This window comes from Abrus precatorius, unplaced genomic scaffold (genome assembly GCF_003935025.1).
Source record: "Abrus precatorius isolate BTA unplaced genomic scaffold, Abrus_2018 Scaffold11, whole genome shotgun sequence".
Taxonomy (NCBI): domain Eukaryota; kingdom Viridiplantae; phylum Streptophyta; class Magnoliopsida; order Fabales; family Fabaceae; genus Abrus; species Abrus precatorius.
In genome coordinates, this window is record NW_020874303.1 from 16,409,584 (window position 1) to 16,433,067 (window position 23,484).

A 23,484-nucleotide genomic window follows, 5' to 3' on the forward strand; every position below is an offset into this window, starting at 1 on the left:
AGTAGTAGTGTAATTTTTTCTTCTATGATAATTTTATATTATCTTTATTGGCTCTTATTTTTCATCTCTTTATTTTAGTTGTGTTATTATACTGGTACTCTAGTTCTAACATATAACTTATTAAACATGAGGTGTGCGACTTCAATTCTCAACCCAATAAGCACTTGTTTTCATAAACTTCTGTTATATGATCCTGAGAAAACAAAAGGCAGCAAAGTAAGTACATATCTATTTAGTATGAAAGATTGTGAGAAGATTTAAGTACCATTTGCTCACCAGAGCGGCTAAAACTTAAATCATACAAAAACCGTTGCTAAAACCATGCATGCCCTGACTAATTGGCTATTACTTCCCTTACCACTAAAAGTGTCAAGTTGAAGTATACTACATAATATGCAAAGGAAAATTATGTTTGCACATAATGTCTTCTTTGTATTAATTATCGTGGCTTGTCAAGTGCAAATTAATAATTGATTTACATAGCAGGAAGAGGAATGCAAGTAGGAGGGTTTGCACTCCAACATTAAAAATGGAAAAGAAATGGCTAAAAATAGAAGAAAAACTAGGAATTAGAAAAATACACTGAAAGATGGGCAGAGTTGGTGACTACCCAAAAACTAAAATGAAACCTAAAAAAGAAAGAAAAAATTCTCAAGGACGTAACTCTGTCAGCCTGTCTACATTGACTCAAACTCCCCAACTATTCAATCATGTGTCCCTTCCAACCCTTTATCTTTGTTCTCGACCAACCTCTAAAAGGTGTCTTTTTTTTTAGAGATATCTCAACCTCTTCTCTCACACACATTTTTATAATAATAACCTTGTTTGTCTATCTTGATTTCTGGGTTTCTTATTATGTGTCAAATCAGTTTTTGTCCCTCTAAAGATTGTGCTATTGCAATTGAGGTCGTAAATTTACATCTTAACATAGATGTTTATACTTCACTTAATGATTATTTCACTGAAGTTGGTCACCTACATGTTTAGGTCAGATGTGCATGCCCCTGTAGCTGAAAAGTGAAAAGTGATATTATATGAGGAACAATGGGTACTTCTCCACATGCCGTTGAAGGTAGACACCGTTTTCCAGCACCAATGTAAGTTCTTTCTTGCTACCCATTCTCATTTTATCATTGTCGCTCCTAACAAGTTGTTCCCTCCATTAGTTTGAAAACTGTTCCTCTGAAAATCATTGTTTAGGACCATTTATAAGATCTTATGTCTGTCTCGTGCTTCACATCTTGAATCAGAATTGTCAAAACCTGTGTTTAACAAAATTGTGATTATAATGTTACTAAGAAAAATAAAACTATACTAGCAACACACTGACAATACCATTTACGCAACTCTAATGAATTGCTAAAACTTATTAGTGAAACTCGTCGAAAGTAAATAAAATAAAATATAATGGAATTTACAATTTGAAATAATTGATACTCTAATGCGTAAAAATTAAGATGCTGTCCAACAGTATGTAGTTGCTACTAGATGAGCAACTATTTTGGATATGCTTTAACATACTTTTTTCAAATACTATCTTTATATTTAATTGTTTATTCAGAAAGAAACGAAATTACAAGATTAATAAACTTAATTATTTGGTTAGAATTATTTGATGATTTACATATTTATCTTTTATTAATGGACCTCTCTTTAATTTGAGCTAATCAAGTAGTTAATAATAATTAATATTATTTTAAACTTTTATATGAATAGATAAATAATTTTTTTCTGGACAAATAAATTGAAACATAAAACAGTACATTTTATTATCAGATGAAATTTCTTTGAAATTGCAAAACTTTGAGGGTTTCATTTCTCCATTTAATAAATCTCACTCATATTTTTTTTTAAATTTTTAATTAACAATAAAAAATATATTTAAAATATTTCACAGAAGGTTATGGCTACATAATATTATAAAGGATAAATAATGTTATACTTCATCTTTTGTATTTACATGATTTTGGTTAGGAATGACACTGAGTAGGGTATGGATAGGGTACTATAATACCTATCCTCATATCTGTGTTTTTAAAAAAATACTAGTATCCAATTTCACACCCGCATAAGTATGAACATTAATCCTCGTACCCATGCCCTCTAGGTACCTGTGTACCTATATTCAAACCTCTCGAGTGGCTAAAAGGACGATTCTTGCTTGGTCTTTCACAAGGTTCCAACCACCACACCAGAAGCCGGCATCTCTTAAGGAAAAACTGCGGGAAGGCGTTCGAATAGATCAATGGTTGGCCCGGCCAAAGCTTATAGATCGGTTGGTGCTGGATCTAGGGCATCGTACTCAGGGGATACGCACTCGGCTCGCTCAAGGCATTCCCTAAGCTATGTTTCGAGCGCTTGCTCAGCTGCGGAGTCAATTCAAAGATTCCCCGACTGGATTTTCACACACAATAAGCTTCTTCAAGCGAGGGCTCTCACATCTCCTGATGCTTGGGTACTAGTCCTTCGTATACTGCTTTCCCATCCAATAGCCATTTCATTTACCGTATAAAGAATCGGTTCTTTGAAAGAGGGACTTCTGTTGCTTTCTTGAAAAAAAAATATTTATAAAGAAAAATATGCTTATTTCACATAAGTATTATAATAATATAAAAATTTAATACGTAGTTGTCGAATAAGGTACAAGCATAGATAAAAAATAAATATTCAAATATTACAAGTGCTAAATGTATCTTAATACAATAATTTTCTAAACTAAAATTCTTAAAAAACATAAGTGAAATTAAACACTCAAGTTATTTGTAAGCGATGACCCTATCTTGTGTGAGATCCGACTGAACGACAACAACAGAATGACAACAAGTTAGATCTACACAGTGGGTGCCTCTTATGTGGGATCACTTGATGACCTCTTGTAACGACATTGACAACTAGCTTTAATGAATAACGATTCATGGTTGCTGCAATAGGATTTAATGAGACAAACATTGAGAATGAGAGTAGGGTTAGGACAAAGAAGTTCAAGTACTAAACGACAACGAGAAATTGACACATAACACTTTTTTTTAATATAATTAATAATATATATATATATATATATATATTAATACTAGTATTTTAACTCATATACTACACAAAAGTATTTTGTTAAAAATATAAATTTTTGAAATTTTTTTTTTTTTGCTAAGAAAAGGGGCAAAACGCCCAAAAACCTGTACAAAAGGTCTAGGAAACACAGAACTACAAGAGTCTAAGCTTAAAAAGGGAAGAAGGGAAGAAGAAGGGGGATCCATAAATTAGACACAGGGAGAGAGGAGGTCAAGGCCTATCTTGGCAAGAAAATCAGCACAACCATTTGCCTCTCTACAAATATGAGATAGCCTAATAAAGCTAATAAACTTCAAAGCCTCCCTAATGTTACAAATTAAAGGAAATAAAGGATGGGAAGTTGGTTGCAACTTCAAGATGAGAGAGATGGCTTCCTTAGAATCTGACTCAATCCATATAGCTAGCAGCTTGAGTTGAATCACCATCTGAATACCAAAGAAAAGACTCAATAACTCAGCAGCCACAGGGAACAGAGATCAATCTTCCTATAGAAACCAACAATACAATTGCCATGAGCATCCCTAATTAGACTCCCACAGGCAGCAACACTTGTAACTTTGGATATAGTACCATCAACATTCAATTTGAAATTATCAACAGGAGGAGGAAACCATCTAACAGTCCTATGACATGATTTGGAGACTTCCCTGCAAATTGGTGAAATATATTTTGCATCATAAATATAGTTTGAAAAATTATTTTAATGAATTAAATATTTATAATATAGATAAATTTTAAAAGAAAGAATTTGAATAAAAGATAAATGGTCACAATAAAATCTTATAATAAAAAAAAATATTTTTTATCTGAAGAAAATAAAAAAAATATTTTTTATCTGAAGAAAAATTAACAAATAAGAATTAATAATATTTTTTATATTTTATGTCCTTTCAAAAACTTCTTTAAATGTAAATAAATGGTAAGAATAATATTATTTAGATTCAATAAATTATAGTTATACTTGTATTACACATGTTGCATAAAAAAATAATATTTTAAATTAAAATATAAAAAATAAAATTTAAATATTATCAATAAATAATAAGCTTATGGTAATAGTATGTGATTATAAAATTTATAAATTATTTACAATATATTTATTATTTATCATTCACTTTATGATTTAAATATTAATATAATTTTATTAACGAAAATATTTGTGTGAAAAATATTTTATGTGTGTCATATTAAATAATATTTTTAAAAAAATTCGATTTCATATCAATTAGGTAATAATTAAATTGTATTAGCCTAGTTAAATAATATAAAATAGTAAATAAATTTTTTTATTAAAAATATAAACCAAAATAATTTTTTTGATTTACTTTATTATTGAATATATTTTTATATTAATCTTATATAACTTTATATAAATAATATAATAATATAAAAATTTAGTATATATTTATAGAACAAAATTTATATAAATAGCACAATTAATATATATATATATATATATATATATATATATATATATATATATATATATATATATATATATAGGATGAAGTAAATAATTAAATACTTATACACGTATCTATATAACAGATAAATACTCTAATTATTGTAGATAAATTTTGTGAGTGTCTATCGAGTTATTTATCCACTGCCATCCTTGGTTTTGGCGGGTTTTAGCTAAAAACATTGTAAACATTTTTCATTTGGTCTACACAAATGTTGTACCTAAGTGTACGTGTTGGGTCAATAAAATTGAAGCAAAATATTCCTTTTTTTTCATCTAACTTAGGCCAGTTTGATCCGGCCTTGCTTGACATGATTTGGCCCACAATTTTAAAGTTATCTTTTGACCAAAAGAAAACTTAAAATTATCATAATCAATATTAAGTTTATTTTTCAAAATTTACTTAAACATTATTGCATTGAAAAAAATTATTTTTAACTATTAATTAATTTTACTTTTTTTAGATAATTTAATTTTGTAACATAAATCAATCAAATAAATGATTTAAAATTATTTTTATACTCTAATTATATAAATAAAGAGAAAATAGAAAATGGACCAGCCTAAATCCATTGTATTAGGCCAGGCCTAGTGATTTTAGAAATAAATATAGAAAACAAAAAGAATTATAATGCCTGCCACTCACCATTTTATAAAATTAAGTTTGAAAAATCACAAACATTTTACTCATTGTAGATTTACTGTATTTTCTGCCAAACAGACACAAACAATGGAATTGTCAAAGAATATTTCAGTATGCTTGCCAGAGTTTAATTAAAACTCTTATCTGCAATGGTCTCTAATATTATTTTCTTTGTTTGTTTTCTTCTGCTATATCTATTATTTTAATTTTGAATAACTACGTGGTGCAGTGAAGAGTTATACAGACGAAGATTACCAAGAAGTAATGCAAAAGATATAGAGAAGCCTATCCACTTACCCATCCATGATAAAAGCTCAAGATGCAAGTTTTCTTTCTTAAAACCTTTTGTCCTTGTGTTAATCATTTGCGGCACTTTTTCAACTCTCATGTACTCTCCAGAGGTTTACAAAAGCCACCATTTATTAAGCTCTAGCTCTGGGTAGGTATTATTCTTCACATGCATACGCTACATTTAAATATATTCGCTCTATATCGTTCTTTTTTTTTTTTCTTCCAAACCAAATATCGCCCACAAGTGATCAAACACTTGTTTTCTTCTTCCCAATTCGCGCATATATTGTTAGTTTAAGACGTATGAAACTTTGTTTAAGGAATTCAATTAAGGATGGCAATATCTTTAGAAGTATTGAATTTTGTTAAGTAGTAGAAAAATATGATTCATAATAATTATCATTGATGATACAGAGTGACATATTTTACATTTTTCTTCCTTAAATTTCAGAGAACGAAAAAAATAATGACTGAAATTTTCCTTATACTACGAGTGAAATTATCTTGCAAATTCTTGTATCATGCCCACCTAGTAATCTGGTTTCGAAAAATGTGAAATTAAGTTGGTGTAGAATATATAAGAAGAAGATGAACTCATCGTGTCAAATTTATATGGTGCAGACCAAATTTTATGAACAGGTGGATATGGGGTGGTTCAGATCCTCGGTATATATCGAATGTAAATATTAACTGGGATGGTATATTGCAAATTACTGAGAATTTGACTAGAAAAAAAGAATTTAAAGGGGTTGGCCTTCTAAACTTCAATAAGACTGAAATAAACCATTGGAAACAGCTTATTCCTGATGTGACACATTTGGTTATGCACTTGGAGTATGCGGCAAAAAATGTGACATGAGAATCACTGTACCCAGAATGGATTGATGAGGAAGAAGAAACTGAAGTTCCCATTTGTCCTGCTCTCCCAAGTCTTAAATCTCCTGGAACAAGGCTTAATCTCATAGCTGTGAAGCATCCTCATCCTAATAGGGGGAATAATTGGTCTAGAGATGTAGCTAGGTTGCACTTGCAACTAGCAGCAACTGAACTTGCAACCTCTTTCAAAGGAAATTACCCTGTGTATGTGCTTTTTGTTACCCATTTCTTTCCCACACCAAATTTGTTTCACTGCGAAGAACTTGTGGGACATGAAGGAAATGTATGGCTATACAAACCAAATTTGATTGTTTTGAGAAAAAAACTACACCTCCCAGTAGGATCGTGTGAACTTGCACTTCCTTTGAGGGGAAAAGGTTAGTTCTACTCTCTTTTTTCTAACACACACATAGTAGACATTACATGATAACATCATAGTATTATAACAAACATATAACATGGGAACTTGTATACAGTCACCAGTCCTTAAACCAGCAATGACTTGTTTCTAACACATTTTTAGACCAATTTTCTATTGCAAGATAAATGTGATTTTGAACGTAATAATTGCTCAAGAATCACAAATCCAATCTACAAAATATATATTCTTGAATAATTAGATTCTCTTTAAAAGAAGCAAAGCTGTTGAAACTTGAAACCTGAAAACTCCATATTTACACAACCAAGAAATATGACAATCTTTTCTACTTACAACAGACTTGTTATGTTGTAATCCATGTGCAACAGAAATTTTATCTTATTGTCTTAATTATATTTTTCTTATCATATAGATGACATGACTAAAAATGAATTAACTTCAAGCAGAGCTGATTTACGCGGCAGATGTTCATAGAGAAGCATATGCTACAATTCTTCATTCAGCTCATGTTTATGTTTGTGGAGCTATTGCTGCTGCACAAAGCATTCGCATGTCTGGATCAACCCGGGACCTAATTATACTTGTTGATGAAACAATCAGTGAATACCACAGAAGTGGTTTGGAAGCAGCAGGGTGGAAAATTAGGACAATACAAAGGATTCGAAACCCAAAAGCTGAAAAAGATGCTTACAATGAATGGAACTACAGCAAGTTTCGTTTATGGCAACTAACAGATTATGACAAGATAATATTCATTGATGCAGATTTACTCATACTAAGAAACATAGATTTCCTATTTGGAATGCCAGAAATCACTGCTACAGGAAACGATGCCACACTTTTTAACTCAGGTGTGATGGTGGTTGGGCCATCAAATTGCACTTTCAAGCTCCTAATGGATAATATTAATGAGTTTTCCTACAATGGAGGGGACCAAGGATACTTAAATGAAATATTTACATGGTGGCATAGGATACCAAGACACATGAACTTTCTGAAGCATTTTTGGGCTGGTGATGAGGAAGAGAAGAAACAAACGAAGACCATGTTATTTGGTGCTGAGCCTCTATGTCCTTCACTATCTAGGAATGAAGCCATGGTTGTGCTTCCGTGACTATGATTGTAACTGGAATTCTAATATATTTCGTGAGTTTGCAAGTGATGTTGCTCATGAAAGGTGGTGGAAGGTGCATAATGCAATGCCCGAGATGTTGCAGCAGTTTTGCATGTTGAAGTCCAAGCAAAAGGCACAGTTAGAATGGGATCGTAGGCAAGCTGAATTAGCAAACTACACAAATGGGCATTGGAGAATCAAAGTTAAAGATCAGCGATTGAATAAATGCATAGAAAATTTGTGTTCATGGGAAAGCATGTTGAAGCACTGGGGAGAGACTAATTGGGCAGATGATGAGTCTTATACTCCTACACCACCCATCATTGCCACATCATCTCTCTCTGCTTTGTGACATGTGGATTTAGATTTTCCATGCAAATGTTAAATTTCTTGGTGTAGGAAAAAGGCATAAAGGAACAAAATTTATTCCTCTACAGTTTATGCATAAATATCATGTAACAAATCCTTTTCTTATTTTGGTACTTTGTCTATTCTTCTGTCTGATCATATATTATATTGCAAATATTATGTACGTAGAACTTGTCTAGTTTTCTGTTTTTTAAAAACAGTTTTCTATTTTTAAAAATAAAAAAAATTGTTTTTCAACATATTTTTATTTTTCAAAAATAGTTTTTTAAAATTCTTTTAAAATATAATTTATAAAAAAAAAAAACAAACAAACAAGTTCTTAGTGTTACAGTAATTTTTATTTTTTTTGTCAAAGTCTAGAAGTGTGATGTGGGGTTTATCCCTGGGCCAAGGCTCTATATTGGGTCAAAAACAAGTTCAGAGAGTCAAACTTTTGATATTGCACGTAAAGTTCACTTATGATTTACATACCAACAATTGCCTAGTGTTGAAAATCATTCAATTGATTTAGTCCAATCAAATTTAATTCATTTTGAATTTTTTAAAGAAATTATTAACATAAAATATTCGTCAAAATACAACATGTCAATTCATAATAAATATTAAGTATAAACTATTTCATCCAAAAAATATACATCTAAATTCTAACAAGGAATGTAAAAATGAATATAATATAAGATTTAGTTCAATCTAAATTCATAAAATATAGTAAATAATGTATGAATGAATATAACTATATTAATCCTCTATAAAAATTTATCTGATAAAAAAGATAATGTGTATAAATACATAAGATTTCCATACTATAAATTCTCAAATTTAGATTAATATTTTGATACCATTGTATTAACTTTTCAATATTTTTAGTTGTTCAAATATGTTTTTTTATTTTATTTTAATTGGAGGGTTCAGTTTTAAACGTCTTTAATAATAATGTAAAAAAAAAAAAAACTTTGTAAGTGCTAAGTTATTATAAATAAATTTGAGAAAATTTTAGATGATGCTAAGTTTTTAATAATAGCCAGTGTCGAATTCAATGAAGGTCAGTTTTGCCTTTATAATTTTTGTTTTTCACAAATAATAAAAATAAAAGTAACTTTTGTATATTTTCAAAAATATATAGCGTGTGTATTAATATAAATTATTAAAGGTTAAGTAATACTCTTAATATTATTTTAATTGAATTTAATTACAATTTATTAACTTTGTAATTTTTTTTACACTATCATTCAACCAAATATCACTGTATCATTAAAAATTATTGAATTTTATAATAGTTACTTCAAAAGTCATACCTACCATTGTTTTCAATTAGTTGATAGTATAATTTTTATATATATATATCAAAAGCTTAATTTAATTATAAACTATATACTACAAAATAATTCAAACTTATATTCATAATTTTGTGTTTGACATCTTGCAAAGAACAACGTATATTCATGATGATAAGCTACCACTTAATCCCTTACAGTGGAAGGAGCTAATCCACTTTAACAACGTATTATCCTGCAAAGAACAAAATAATTTTCAAAAAGAAAATTTAACATCTTAACATAATAACAAAGCTTTAAGAACATTTTTATATAACTCAAAAATTTATATACGTATATATATTTATAACAGTTGTTCTACATGGAGTTTAAAATATAAATTTATCAAAATTATAAAATATTTACATATGTAGTTAATTAGTCTAGATTAACAAAATACATAAAATTACAATCTTCCAAAATGAACACTAAACACAGAATATCCTTCAGCTAGGCTTTTCAGCGTGAGAAGTAGACACGTCACTTCTCACACCAATTCACGTACTACCGTAAAATCGTACTACATACACTGACACAGACAGAAATATAAGGGTGAGCTTATATAACCAACAATCATAATCATAGAGTATGAAAATATATCAAAAATGTTTATACAACTTTCATAATCCTCAATAAGCAAAACAACAATTTCAGCAAATTTTCAGCCCATCTAATGCAAATGCAATAACTCAGTTCTAACTAGTTTTATAGCTTAATTAATCCAGAAAAAACTTACAAATTACCGGTTTGGAAGCGACCCATTCCAGTATCTTGATCCAGGTATACAGCACAACTCAACTCAACATGTTTTCTAACCGTTACATGTCTACCCCTAAATATGTAACTTGACTCTAGTATGATGATATTTCATACAAATCATGATAGTATAGTTCAATATCAATGTGTTCTCAACAACAATCAACATGATATAGCAATCTTTTATTATTTATAACTTGTATCACAGCCTAACTAACATAAGATATTATTAGTTATCAGTTAATTTCAGCATATATTATCTTAGCTCAACAGTTCAACTTTTACAAATATATATATACATATACATATATATATATATATACTTGGTATTCTACCTTAGGTTTTATTCATAAGTGATTTATTCTTAACTATATCAAGGTTTGTATATAAATATTTCTATGGGTAATTACAATAACTTAGAATAAGCTCCTTTTACCTAGAAATAGATGTTTTCCTATATCATTCCTTTCGTAAGTCCCAAAAAGACATATAACGACCAAAGAACTCAGATCTTCTTATCATTACAAAACATAAAGCTCTTGAGAAGAGAAATCAAGGAAATAAGGAATAAAGATGGAGAATTAAGCTCCGAAAACTTACTTAGATTTTCTAGGAAATAAGCGTTCACACTTGGATTAAGAAGAAATTCGACTTTGAGAATGTTTTTCTCTAAAAAAGGAGGGTAAGAGAACAGAGAGAAAACAAAAGGGAAAGTGTAACATCCTAAATTTTAGTTTTAAACTGCACATTTTATTTATACAAAATTGAAATTAAAAAAAATGAAATGTAAATTTTCGTATATGCGAGGCAATATAATTATGAGTAAATTTAAAATATTTTCATGAATAAAATTATTTATCAAGTTTGCCAACACGATGATATCAGATAAGGTAAACCAGAAATTTAAAAATTATGGTATATTAGAAACATTTACAAAATATGAATACTGAATGTGTATTTACATGTAATGTGTATAATAATTTACAAATTATTCATCAAAATATGTGAGACTTAAAATAATAATTACATAACCAAAATAAACTAAGTTACAAAATAGTTCTAAGCTATATCCAAGATACTGAGGACTAGGTACTAATCATTGCCATGCTATACCGCAATTTCAAAATCTAGATCCTCATCATCTTTAAGATAAAGATCTCTAGAGTTAACCATAACCTCAACACTCGTGACCCGCTCAAAAGTTACTCGGGTCAGCCTTCCAAGATGATCAAGGTTGTGGTAAGTGCACAAGTAAGTCACAACTACCAGAGTTCTAACTGTACCTCTATAAATATATATACACACGGCATGGTGAATCCTATTATTTACAAGAAAGTCTAAGGGAATGCTATGATACAATTCCATTTCTAAAATAAAAATATGGCTAGGTACATCATCACGGTCTATGACCAGCTTAAAATAGCAAGTTCTCTAATATTTATTAAATACATAATTTAGTCTACATTAAACATAACTATCTATCAATCTGATTTATTCTCAGGGTATCGTCATCCTTGTTCCCTGAAAGTTTAGTAAGGATGATCATTTATCTTATCATAAAACATACATTCATATAAAAATGAATATCATATTGTGATTATAAGCATAGAATAGAAGAAATTCAACCACAAAATAGCATGACAACAATTCTCATATAGTCAAATTGTAATACCCTAAATTTTGACGTTTAAAATACCTTATAATTCGTGTATTTTCAAAGGACATCAAAATAAATTTAAATTAAAACAAACAACATAAAATTTAGAATGAATTTAAAACTTTTCTGTAGATGAATTTGTTTACAAAATTAATAAGAGCGTAAAATATACAAAGTAAATCGTGACTTAGTAATTATATTATATTGAAATAGTTACAGAAATATACAGATACTAAATTCTATTTACATATGAACATTGTAATAATTTACAAATTATTAGTCAAAAAGTTGTAGGTCTTAAAATAAATGTTTACATAATTAAAATAAACTAAGTCATATTAACAGTCTTTATCCACACCCATACACTGAAGACTAGGTCCTAGTAATCAATATCGTGTTAGTCCTCTATTTCGGCTAGATTCTCAGCAACCAACTCTTCGTCCTCTCCAAGATAGGCATTACCAGAATCCGCTACAACCTCTATACTTGAGAATCTCTCAAATGTATACCGAGTGGATCTCCCCAAAAAGGTTATGATCATGGAAAGTAAAAACATTATTTACAACTTTTGAGGTCTAACTGTCTTTCAATAGATATAAAAACTAAGGATATGGTGGATACAACTATTTGTAAGGAACTCAAAAGGAATATCATAATTTATATTCATCTTTACAGTCCATATATTACCATCTTCACAATCCATATTAAAGTTAAAATACACACAACATTGATATTTTTAAATTTATAATTCATTCTACTACTAACAAGATAGTCTACTAATCAAAATTGTCTTTGTGGTACCGTCATCTTTGTTCCTTGAAATATTTAGTAAGGATGAGTATCTATCTTATCATTTAAACATAACACTGTTTTAAAAATTAACATCACAGCACAATCATAATCATGGAATATAAAAAAACATAATAATATCAATCTCAAAAGTAATATATCACATATGCATATATTCCATCACAAGTCATTATATTATTTTCTTTCAAATATGCACTCCTAGTGCACTGTGATCACAAATATATAATACCTTCAACAGTTCTTGAGATATTACACAACTAGGTAAATAGTCGCTGATTAACCTATGCAAACGGATACAACGTGTACAATAACGGGCCCCTTAGCAAAGGTACAGTTATGAGTCTACTTAGAAAATTATTATGAAGCCATATGGCACATTCACTCTCAGAAAGAGTGTGTATACATGAGCGAATGTCGTTCACTACCTTACACTTTCCTCAGATTTTTCATCATCTCCGGACTTTATACCCTATTATATCTCTGTAACTATTCACACTAGATCTATTTAGTACTTCATACTCATCTCATACTCTTTTTCATGTCAAACTCATTACTCGGGTAAGAGATAGTGCTTAGTAAAGCACTTATGTACTAAGTTTCAAATACGTATACTATCAGAATATATCATTAACACCCAAAATTAACCCAACATACTTTCACAACAATATAATATCATTCAATCATAAAAATCATACAAGAAAATAGATAAAAAGTACTCTTATGGGTATAAAATATTTATTATGCCTAAAATGGCAAAATAGAGCCCTTCTTATCTTGAAACAAAGTTTTGAAAGAAGGTTTATGAGAGATTTCGGTGAAAGATCATAACTTTTCCCAGATATTACAAAAGAGAGCATTTTGAGAAGTGAGAAACTCATAAAATTTTTAGCAAGTGTACCAAATCATTGAAATAACAAATTAGATTATCGTCCACAGAGATTAATGCTAAATACCAACACACAAGAATAACACTAGTTAGGTCACCAAAAACATGATATAAACAGAACGAAATTTAACTAATTGCAGAATTGTAAACTAAATGAAATTAAAATTACTAGAATTGATTTTTATAAATGAATAGAATTGAGAGACTAAAATTGAGAATGAAAATCAAAATAATTGCAGAATTTAAATGTCTTAATTATTGGAAGTAGGTCTGAAAACAATTAAAAGGCAGGTTGAGTTCGGAATCTTTTATCCCTTTTTCTTTGCATACAAATATATTTATAACTCAAAACACAACTTCTTCTAATGGTCATATTTTTTAAAATACTCAACTTCAATTCCTTGGTAATTGGTTCTAAAATGAAATTAGTGTCCTAATTCTTTAGATACAACTAAAAATATTCAGCATTAAGATTTAGACCCATTGACCACATCATCAAAAATTTCTATCTCTAAACAATTCATAATGAGCAAATTAATTTGTTTCCAAGAAAGTTCACTACTTTCTAACAACAAACTCCTTTTTATCAATCCCATTCACGTAGAACATAAAAACATTAAGTTTAGAATTAAGATGTTAGATTAAAGTTTGTATCTTGAGCTATATCCAATGTTAGTTCATTGCAAAGGGTAAAGGTATAAGTTCATCCTCACTCAACTCCAAGATATTTAGCTAGACATAATGAAAGTAAATAATATAAAACTGAAATATATTGCACTTATAACAAAAATGAAATGAGAGAGGTACTGTTCCATTACATAAACCAAAGAAAATGAAAAGGAAATGCAAGTTCCTATAAGAATCCTCTAGAAAACATGTAAGAAAAATACCCTAGCTACCATTTATACGTAAACTGTATGAAAACTTAAATTTTTCCGTCTCTAGAATGTACTAAAAATGAAAGATAAAAGATGTCTCCTTTAACAGAAAATTTTGCTTTTATATGCTCAATCAGCATCGTGTCCCCACAATCAGAAGTCCGTGTTCCCACAAATATGTCCTACAGCACTTAACTTCTGCTTTTTAGTCCAATTGTCAATTTTCTTCTTTTAATTCCTTCAATATTCAAATGTCAGCAATCAAAATATGAATGATCCATCAATTTTTCAGCAATTACAACATTCCATTAAAATTTTCAATTAATTGCATTAACTTATAATTTAAATTCAATCAAATATGCCAAAAACTTTTAATTTTCTAGATGAGCAGTGACTCATTAGAAACATAGAAAAGAAACAAAAATGAAAGAACTCAGCTCCAAGAACTTACTTGGAGTTGATTTGTTGAACTTCCAAGGTCGGATTCAGAGGAAGGTTGAAGTTTAGGGGAGATTTTCTGAGAAAAGAGGGTTAGAGATCAAAGAGAATTGAGGATAGGTCAAAAGTTAGATTGTAATCCAAGTTTTCTATATTGAAAATCCTTAAATACCCCTTAACTTGTGATATTCTTACTACAACGAGCCCTTCTCTCGCTGTAGAGAAAATATTAGACACAATTTTCCTTTGCTGTCTGTCATTCTAACTACAACGAGAACTCTTCGCTACAGCGAGAGTGCATCAGAGAGCTTGATTATGGATGCTCTTTCTCATTACAGTGAGATATCATGCAGCTTACACTATTTAAAATCTCCACAATTCAATTAATTTCACATATACAACTAACATTCAATACTATAATAATAAATATAAAAACAAGGGTGTTACACAAATTACATAATTTATCATAAATTCCTAAATATCTCTCTTAAACACGCATTCTCAATATACTGTGATCACAAAACTATGATGCTTCCAGTATTTCTTGAGGTCTTACTCAATTAGGTAAATAATCGTTGGTTAACTCATGCATATGGATACAACATATGCAATAAAAGGCCCTTTAGCAAAGGTATAGTCAGGAGTCTAGTCAGAAAATGAGTGTGAAGTCATGTGACGTATTCGCTCTTAGAAACAATGTACACATACGCAAATATCCCTCACTACCCTACGTTTCTCCCATATTTACCATCGTCTCCGGACTCTATACCCCAAACATATCTCTATAACTATTCATACTAGATCTATTCAGCACTTCATACCCGTATCATATTTCTTTTCATGGCACTTTCTTATCCAGCTAAAAAATGGTGCTTAATAAAGTACTTCCGGACTAAGTCCACATCACTTATAGCATCATGATATATTTTCAGTCACTGCGTCATTCCAACCAGTATCTTTAACCTTTTATCATATTGACATAATTCTCAACTACCAGATAACATTTATTGCACAATACTTTTCAGCTAAATTTTCACATACACATCTCGACATATAGTCTAAACATCTCAAATCAACAAGCACAGTCTCATACTTTATTATAACATTTCACACTTGATTTTCATCACATATTGCATATAACACAGCATGATCACTCAATTCAATCAATCAAACATGTATATCATAAATTTTTCTTCACAAATCCCATTATTTAAACATATAGTTTCATACAATAATTATGTAATAATCCTCCCATGAGCACCAAATATACACTTTCATAAAATGATAAAATAGAGTTCTCCTTACCTCGAGGTGAGTATTCAGAGAGAGATTGATGAAGGTTCTTACTCATCAATGAAAGTTTTCTTGGATATCGTGAGATACTTTTAAGAAATGAAAAACAAGAGAAACGAATGAAGAAAATAAAGTTAAATTCAAAGAAACTTACTTGGAGTCGTTTAAATTTAATGTCCAAGTTCAGATTCAAGGAGTGATTGGAGTTTAAAGATGTTTTTATCCGAGAGAAGGAAGTGAGAGTTCAGATAAAGTTGAGAGAGAATGTAAGGTTTGGAATGAAATGAAATTCTCATACTAAAAATCTGTTAAATACCCCTCAGTGCGCTGTCACTTAAGCGAGCATTTCTCGCTTGAGAGAGCCCTGTCTCGCCTGGGCGAAAAAACTATACAATGTTCTTTCTAAGCACTTTTTGATATTCTTGCCTGAGTAAAGGTCATTCTCGCCTAAGTAAGATAATGTTTAGAGAATTAGACAATTTTCATGTGAGTCCTCGCCTAAGCGACTCACCTCGCTTGGGTGAAATCTTTGCTAACTTAAGCGAGATCACCTCTTACCTGAGTGAGAAGACAATTGGACCAAGTCTATCCTGTCTCACTTGAGTGAGACTCATATCGCTTGAGCGAGATTGTCCTGAAAATATAAGATTCTTGGCGCTTAGTCTGACTCCCTCGCTACAACGAGAAAACTCTAGAGAGCTTCGTTCTGGACAATTTATTCTCGCTACAGCAAAAGATATCTTGATACAACAAGATATCTTGTAGTTTTATACCAACTAAACCTATTCAACCCACACAACTTGCATAAGCTCTATACTCAACAACTATACAACTCACATACATAAATCCAAGTCATTTCATACTATTATTAAATATAACATCACATTCAAAATATAAAGACATCATAGTTAAATGATTACAACATCATTCATATATATATATATATATATATATATATATATATATAAAATACAGACTTGACACTCAAAAACTTGGGCTAGACTCTATGTTGGGTCTAAAACAAATTCAGAGAGTCAAACTTTTGATATTGCATAAAAAAGTTAACCTATGGTTACATACCAACAATCATAGTGTTAAAAATATCCAATTTTTAATCCAATCAAATTTAAGTCATTTTGAAGCTTTTTTAAGAAATTATTAACATAAAAATTTATCAAAATACAAAAATTCAATTCATAACAAATATTAAGTATAAACTATTTCATCCAAAAAATATACATCTAAATTCTAAAAAGAAATGTAAAAATAATATAATATAATATAAGATTTAGTTCAATCTAAGATCATAAAAAAAGTAAATAATATAAGAATGAATATAATCTATATTAATCCTCCTATGTGTATAAATACATAAGATTTCAATACTATAAATTCTTAAATTTAGATTAATATTTTGACACCATTGTATTAACTTTGAAAACTTTTTTAGTTGTTTAAATATGTTTTCTTTTAAATTTTAATCTTTAATGATAATGTAAAAAAAATAATACTAAATTTTTTTTAGGTAAAACTAAGTTTTTATAAGAGCCAATGTCGGATTCAATGAAGGTCTTTTTTTTTATAATTTTTATTTTTCACAAGTAATAATAAAAGTAACTTTTGTACATTTTCAAAAATACATAGCGTATGTATTAATGTAAATTATTAAAGGTTAAATAATACTCTTAATATTATTTGATTAAATTTAATTACAATTTATTAACAGTAGATATTTTTTTTTTACACTATCATTCAACCAAAGATCACTATATCATTAAAAATTATTGAATTTTATAATAGTTATTTCAAAAGTCATACCAACCATAGTTTTCAATTAGTTGATAGCATAAAGTTATATATATATATATATATATATATATATATATAATATCAAAAGCTTATTTTTAATTATAAACTATATACTATAAGATAATTCAAATTTATATTCATAAATTGTGTTTGACATCTTGCAAAGAACAACGTATATTGATGACGATAAGCTACCACTTAACCCCTTATTGTGGAAGGAGCTAATCCACTTAAAGTCCCTTAAGAAATCTAGTTAGTTGGCATATTAATGTAAAAACAAAAAGTAATTTGGCATATTACAAGAAGCTAAATGAATTGCCATCTTACACTAACGAGCTGCCGACTGCCGTGTGAAAACATACGAAGTTTTTAATAAAGTATATTTTCTGTGATAAAAATTATTATAATTATCCATATAATAATACTTATATTAATAAATATTATATTATTTATATATCAAGAAACTTATTTGAAATCATAAAATTTTTAATATTATTTATATTATAAACCCATACATCTAATTTTAACCAATTTAACTCTTTATAAAGTGCAAAGTAAATTAACGCTTTGAACTAACACGTTTATTCAAGTGTTTTATGTTGAAGCTGATATAATATAGAGTAAGTTCTATAATTTAGTCGTACGTTTCTATTATTTTTTACTGTAATCCACATCCATCAATTATCCTATTTTGATAAAATAAAAATTTCTAACATTTTTTTATTATTATTTAAAAACTATTGAAAAGCGCGAATAGGGCAACGATGCGTCAGGGTTTTGTTTTATGGTAAGGAAACATCGCATCAAATTGGGTACCGGGGAGGGTTTCATACCAAACACACCATGAACTTGAATTTGGTTAGGCATATAATGCAAAAATACTGTTAAACATTTCTCTAAAAAAATATTATAAATGGTATGATTAAAATTGTATATAATAAATATTCATTTAAAATAACGGGATTTAATATATAATAATATTAGGTGTCATGAATTTTAATAAAAAGAAATTATTTATTAATTTTTAATCATACATTTGAAGTGACGTATTATAAAAAGTGATAAACAAAATTAAGTGGTTGCTAAGGCACTCTAGTACCTGTTGATGGTGGCGAAAAACAAGGCTGGGGACAGAGCAATAACTGGTTGAACGACCAGGCATATTATTCAACAATGTAAACCACTCTTTGAAAATCGAATTGAATAGGAAAGTTTCATAGGGGTGTCGTTAACAACTATTGCCCATGATTGATTGTGATTGTGATTATCAGCCACAATATTCCGAGTACACATGGAACCAACAAACCTGCTCATTATTATATTCACTTCAGTAGAGCATTTCTTAATGGAGAGCCCACTCATTCACTATGCAATATGGATGGCTCCAATTTCAAAGTGCCCACAAACAACCTGTTAATCCATTCTTGTTTACTAAACTACTAAATTAGCACTTATGCAGCAAATTAGGATGCGTTTGTTAAAGATAGTGGATAAATTAGTTCAAAGTTCTTAAGGATACTGATTAAGAAATAAAAAATTATAATTTTTTATTTCTAATTACAATAATGATGCATTGAGAAATATGGTGGATGTGTATTTAGTAATTTTTCTTCTTTTAATTCTGTAATAATTGGTGTCTTAAAAAAAATACCGATTAATATATATTTTTTCTAAACAACACCAGTATTTGATAAAATTAGCTACTAAATAGTTAATTAATATAAAATTATGATAAGATAATGATCGTAAAAAAAAGGTCAAGAGGTTGTACACTTAAACGCTAGATACTAAACTAAGTAAATAGGTAAAAAGCTAAGTTAAACACGCTCATGGATGAAACCAATGGTATCTCTGTCACTGGATTTGATTGTTTGTTTAGAATGATGTTCATTATGCTTAAAGCAGCTTCAAATTAACACAATATAGTGGACTTTCACGTTAACGTAAAAGCTTTAACTTGAGAGATTAAAATGGAAATTAAACACACTAGTAAAATAGCTTTTGCAGTTTTAAAGACACCTGGACAGTTAACCTAATTACAATGCTCAATGAATAGTGAGCAAACTCACGTGAAGTATGAACCAGTCAATTTGAAATTGATTTCGGTTTGGAAGTACTTTGAGACCATTGCGCCGCATGTGACTACCGTAATAGCCTAGTCCTCATGTGACCAAGCAGAACACTAGACTATTCTACGATGCTGATGTAATGAAATTGTTTGTGGGGACACCTGTGTTTGGTCACTCTACGTAAGGGACTTGGGAGGAAGCAACGCTCCATACCTACGTCCGTGATTATAGCTTCGATCATGAGAATTTCCTGCCCAAACCAATGCTCTTTCTTTGTCAAATTAATTTCCGACCGTTCCTTGTATGGGTTGAACTACGATTCTTCTATCAACCAATAGTTATACTTTTTATGCTTACTTTTATATATTTTTTAAATTTTCTCTATTTTCTTATCAATTTTATCATATCATTTATTATATTTTATTAAAAAATAAACAATTAATAATAATAAAATTTCATTAAAATAAAATACTCATTCTATTTTTACTTTAATGTAATAAGTATATATATATATATATATATTATATTTATAGATGTTTATACCCGTTCTTAACAAATTCCTATTTTTTATTCTATTCTATTTTTTTTTTTATCAGATTCCCTCCAGATCTTTATGTTATGAGTTTTTGCATTTTTACTTAAACAAAAATATAAAAATATAAACACATAAGAGCTATGTTCGCACTATAAAATGAAGAAATCTCAATTCTTTTCTTTTTGCCATTTTACACCCCTCATTTAAAGGTTTCATTCTAATAAACGTACAACGCTTTCAACATACTCATCATCAAGGCGATGTTTCAGCGGGAACATGGAAAATTTATTAAAAGGAGTGAGACACATTAGCAACTAAACGACCCTTTTGGCAAAGCTCAAGTTGAGGCAAACGTGCCATATACACTAGGCATTAACTTCTTTGGAACAATGGTGACTGCGTCCAACTTCGTTGTGACCGTAAATACTATTTGCTTTAAATACATAGAAGAAAACATTTATGTACTTATGATGCCATTTGTATAACGCAAGAAGGGTGAGAGGTGTTGTCCACGCAACAGTTGGAGAAAACGAAACGATTAATGGGCTAACTTTAGAGGATCGTGGTGCCCATAATGGTTTTTCCCCATGCCTTGTTCTTCCTAGTTCCACTATATGGAAAGCGACGTAAAGGTGTACTACTTTTACTTGATCAGGTCATGTTCATATGTAAACAAACCATTTATTAATGAAAAAGAAAAAAAATCCAACTTTCCAAACCGGGGTCATCCCAATACGACTGAGAACTTGATTTATAATTTCTTTCTAATGTAGATATTGTTATTGTAATAGTAATGGGTAATAAGTAATTACAGGGGGGGTGGTGAATAAAGGTCCCCCATTTACTGATGCCTCCTAACGGTTCTCTGATTATCACTCTAACGACGATGGGCTAATTACTGAGACGATGGAATCCAATCATTTCCTTGAATGAAATTCTGAACTGAATATGTTAACACATGCTCAGAAGGGATCTTGCTACTCCATGACACCCTCTGAGACAAATCAGAACCGGGTCCGGAGTTATTAAATTCTCCATAGTAGAGTGTCTTGAGAGCAAAGTCACCACTCCATGGCATCCAACCCTGAGGAATGACAATGGCTTCCAAAACTGAACGAATGAAAACAGTCCTAGAAAACTCCTTCCAAGGCCTACCCAAGTAGTTCTTGTGCACTTGAGGTTTGCTGCGATACAATACCATATAATCCTCAGTGCCATTAATCAAACAGTTTTGGAAAACGAAGCCCGTAGTCTGTGCAGGGTCTGTTCTGCCATGCGCAGTGATGGCATTGTTCTCACCCTTCTCGGGCTTCACTTGCCTGGGACGAACAAGGATTTGACAGTCTTGGAAAATGGCGGCAGAGTTTCCAAAGATGAAATCCACGTTACCCACAATGCGGCATAGCTTGTAAAATTGTCGGAGAGAGTGAGCATAAAGAGTATCTTGATTGCCTAAGAATTCACAACTCTCAATCACAGAAAGATCACTGTCTAATCTCAAAGCCACTGCTTGATGAGCATCAGGCCCTGCTGTGTTTTCAATCGTCAGATCCTTAGCCATGAATCCATCCCCAAGAACCGCTGCAATCATTAAATTTTTAATAAATTATTATTATATGATAAAGTTTTGAAATATAAAACAATTATTTAAAATAAGAATCATACCCACTGTGGCAGAGTTGTAAGTGGTCATCCCGGGTTGTCCAACGTTTGCAGAGCCAGTGATGACCGTTTTGCCCATTCCGTCGCCTAAGAACACCACATTCCTCTTCCCTAACGGAACCCTAACGGTTTCCTCGTAAACCCCTTCTTTTATGTGTATCACGAACCTCCGCGTCTCAGCGGCGTTATCTGGCGCAGCGTTAACGGCTTCCTGCACTGTCTTATAACACTCGTTCCCTCCACCCTTACAGACCGTAACGTCTGGCGTTAACTTGGACGGAACACCACCGTCGGAGCCGGGTCCGGATCCTCCGCCCGACCCAGCGGATTCCCAGAAACCGTTGCGCTCCGTTGCGGGCGGTTTCCACGAGGCGGTGTCGGTTCCGAAGGCGTCGAAGGAGAAGGCCATGCTGAGGGCGTTGCTGGAGAGGGTGGTGAGGGAGTCGATAAACGACATCGCTTTGGAGACCATTTGGGTGTCGTTGGCGTACTTGAGGCCGTTCCAGCAGTCGTACTGGTAGGCGAGGGCAGCGCTGAGCCAGGCGCGAGCGTCCTTGGTTCTGCCTCGTGGCAGGGCATCGTTGGCGAGGGAAATGCGGTGGTAGGAGTTGGTGAGGACCTCGATGCAGGTGGTGGCGGCGACGGTGCGGTTGCGGCTGTCGGAGGAGGAGGCGAGGATGGACTTGACCATGGACTGCGCGGTGGCGAGGTTGTCGGAGGTGACGGCGATGGCGGATTGGAGGAGTTGGAGAGGGGTGGGGTTGGGAGGGAGGTTCTGGGATTGGGAAAGAGAGGATTCGCATTGCTGGGGGAAGCGCGTGGCCTTGCAGGCTTGTTGAATATCCGACGAGGCGGCGGCGGAAATGGAGGGGGAATGGTGGTGGTGCGTGGCAGAGGAGAGGGTTAGGATTAGGAGGAGAGAGAGATAGAAGAGAGAAGCCATGGGGTATGGTGAGTCTCCTTTGTTAACGATGGGTGATGCTCTAATTTATATTGTCTGGTCTGGTCACGGGATGGGATTGTGTTTGTTTTATGGGGATGAAGGAGTGGATCAGTGGATGTGGCCACCACTATACACAATATATTATTGTTAATAATAGTGAAAATTATGGTAATTGGTAATTGGTAATTAGTGGTGGCACATTGGTTCTTATGAATGTGACAAATTGAAGGGA

The 23,484-nt window shown here is 31.1% G+C and overlaps 2 protein-coding genes across 2 annotated transcripts; one reads left to right on the forward strand and one right to left on the reverse strand.

Moving 5' to 3' along the window:
* The first annotated feature begins 803 nt into the window (after positions 1-803).
* On the forward strand, positions 804-8,186 carry LOC113855125 (UDP-glucuronate:xylan alpha-glucuronosyltransferase 1). The gene is given in 6 exon segments (XM_027486616.1): positions 804-906; positions 993-1,097; positions 5,404-5,613; positions 6,105-6,718; positions 7,167-7,785; positions 7,787-8,186. Coding segments are annotated over 5 exon segments (1,896 nt in total). The 5' UTR covers positions 804-906; positions 993-1,044.
* A 13,300-nt stretch (positions 8,187-21,486) lies between these two features.
* LOC113855307 (probable pectinesterase/pectinesterase inhibitor 51) lies at positions 21,487-23,259 on the reverse strand. The gene is made up of 2 exons (XM_027486893.1): positions 22,313-23,259; positions 21,487-22,228 (listed from the first exon to the last, which is right to left on the reverse strand). Exons 1-2 carry the CDS (start codon positions 23,250-23,252, stop codon positions 21,543-21,545), a joined length of 1,626 nt encoding a protein of 541 aa, XP_027342694.1. The 5' UTR covers positions 23,253-23,259; the 3' UTR covers positions 21,487-21,542.
* Between the last annotated feature and the right edge of the window lie 225 nt (positions 23,260-23,484).

Excerpts from the sequence above, each read along its gene's own strand:
- LOC113855307 (XM_027486893.1), bottom strand. The coding sequence starts at position 23,252 with ATGGCTTCTCTCTTCTATCTCTCTCTCCTCCTAATCCTAACCCTCTCC. Across the intron at positions 22,229-22,312 it reads TTACAACTCTGCCACAGTGG|CGGTTCTTGGGGATGGATTC; the intron begins GTATGATTCTTA and ends TAATGATTGCAG.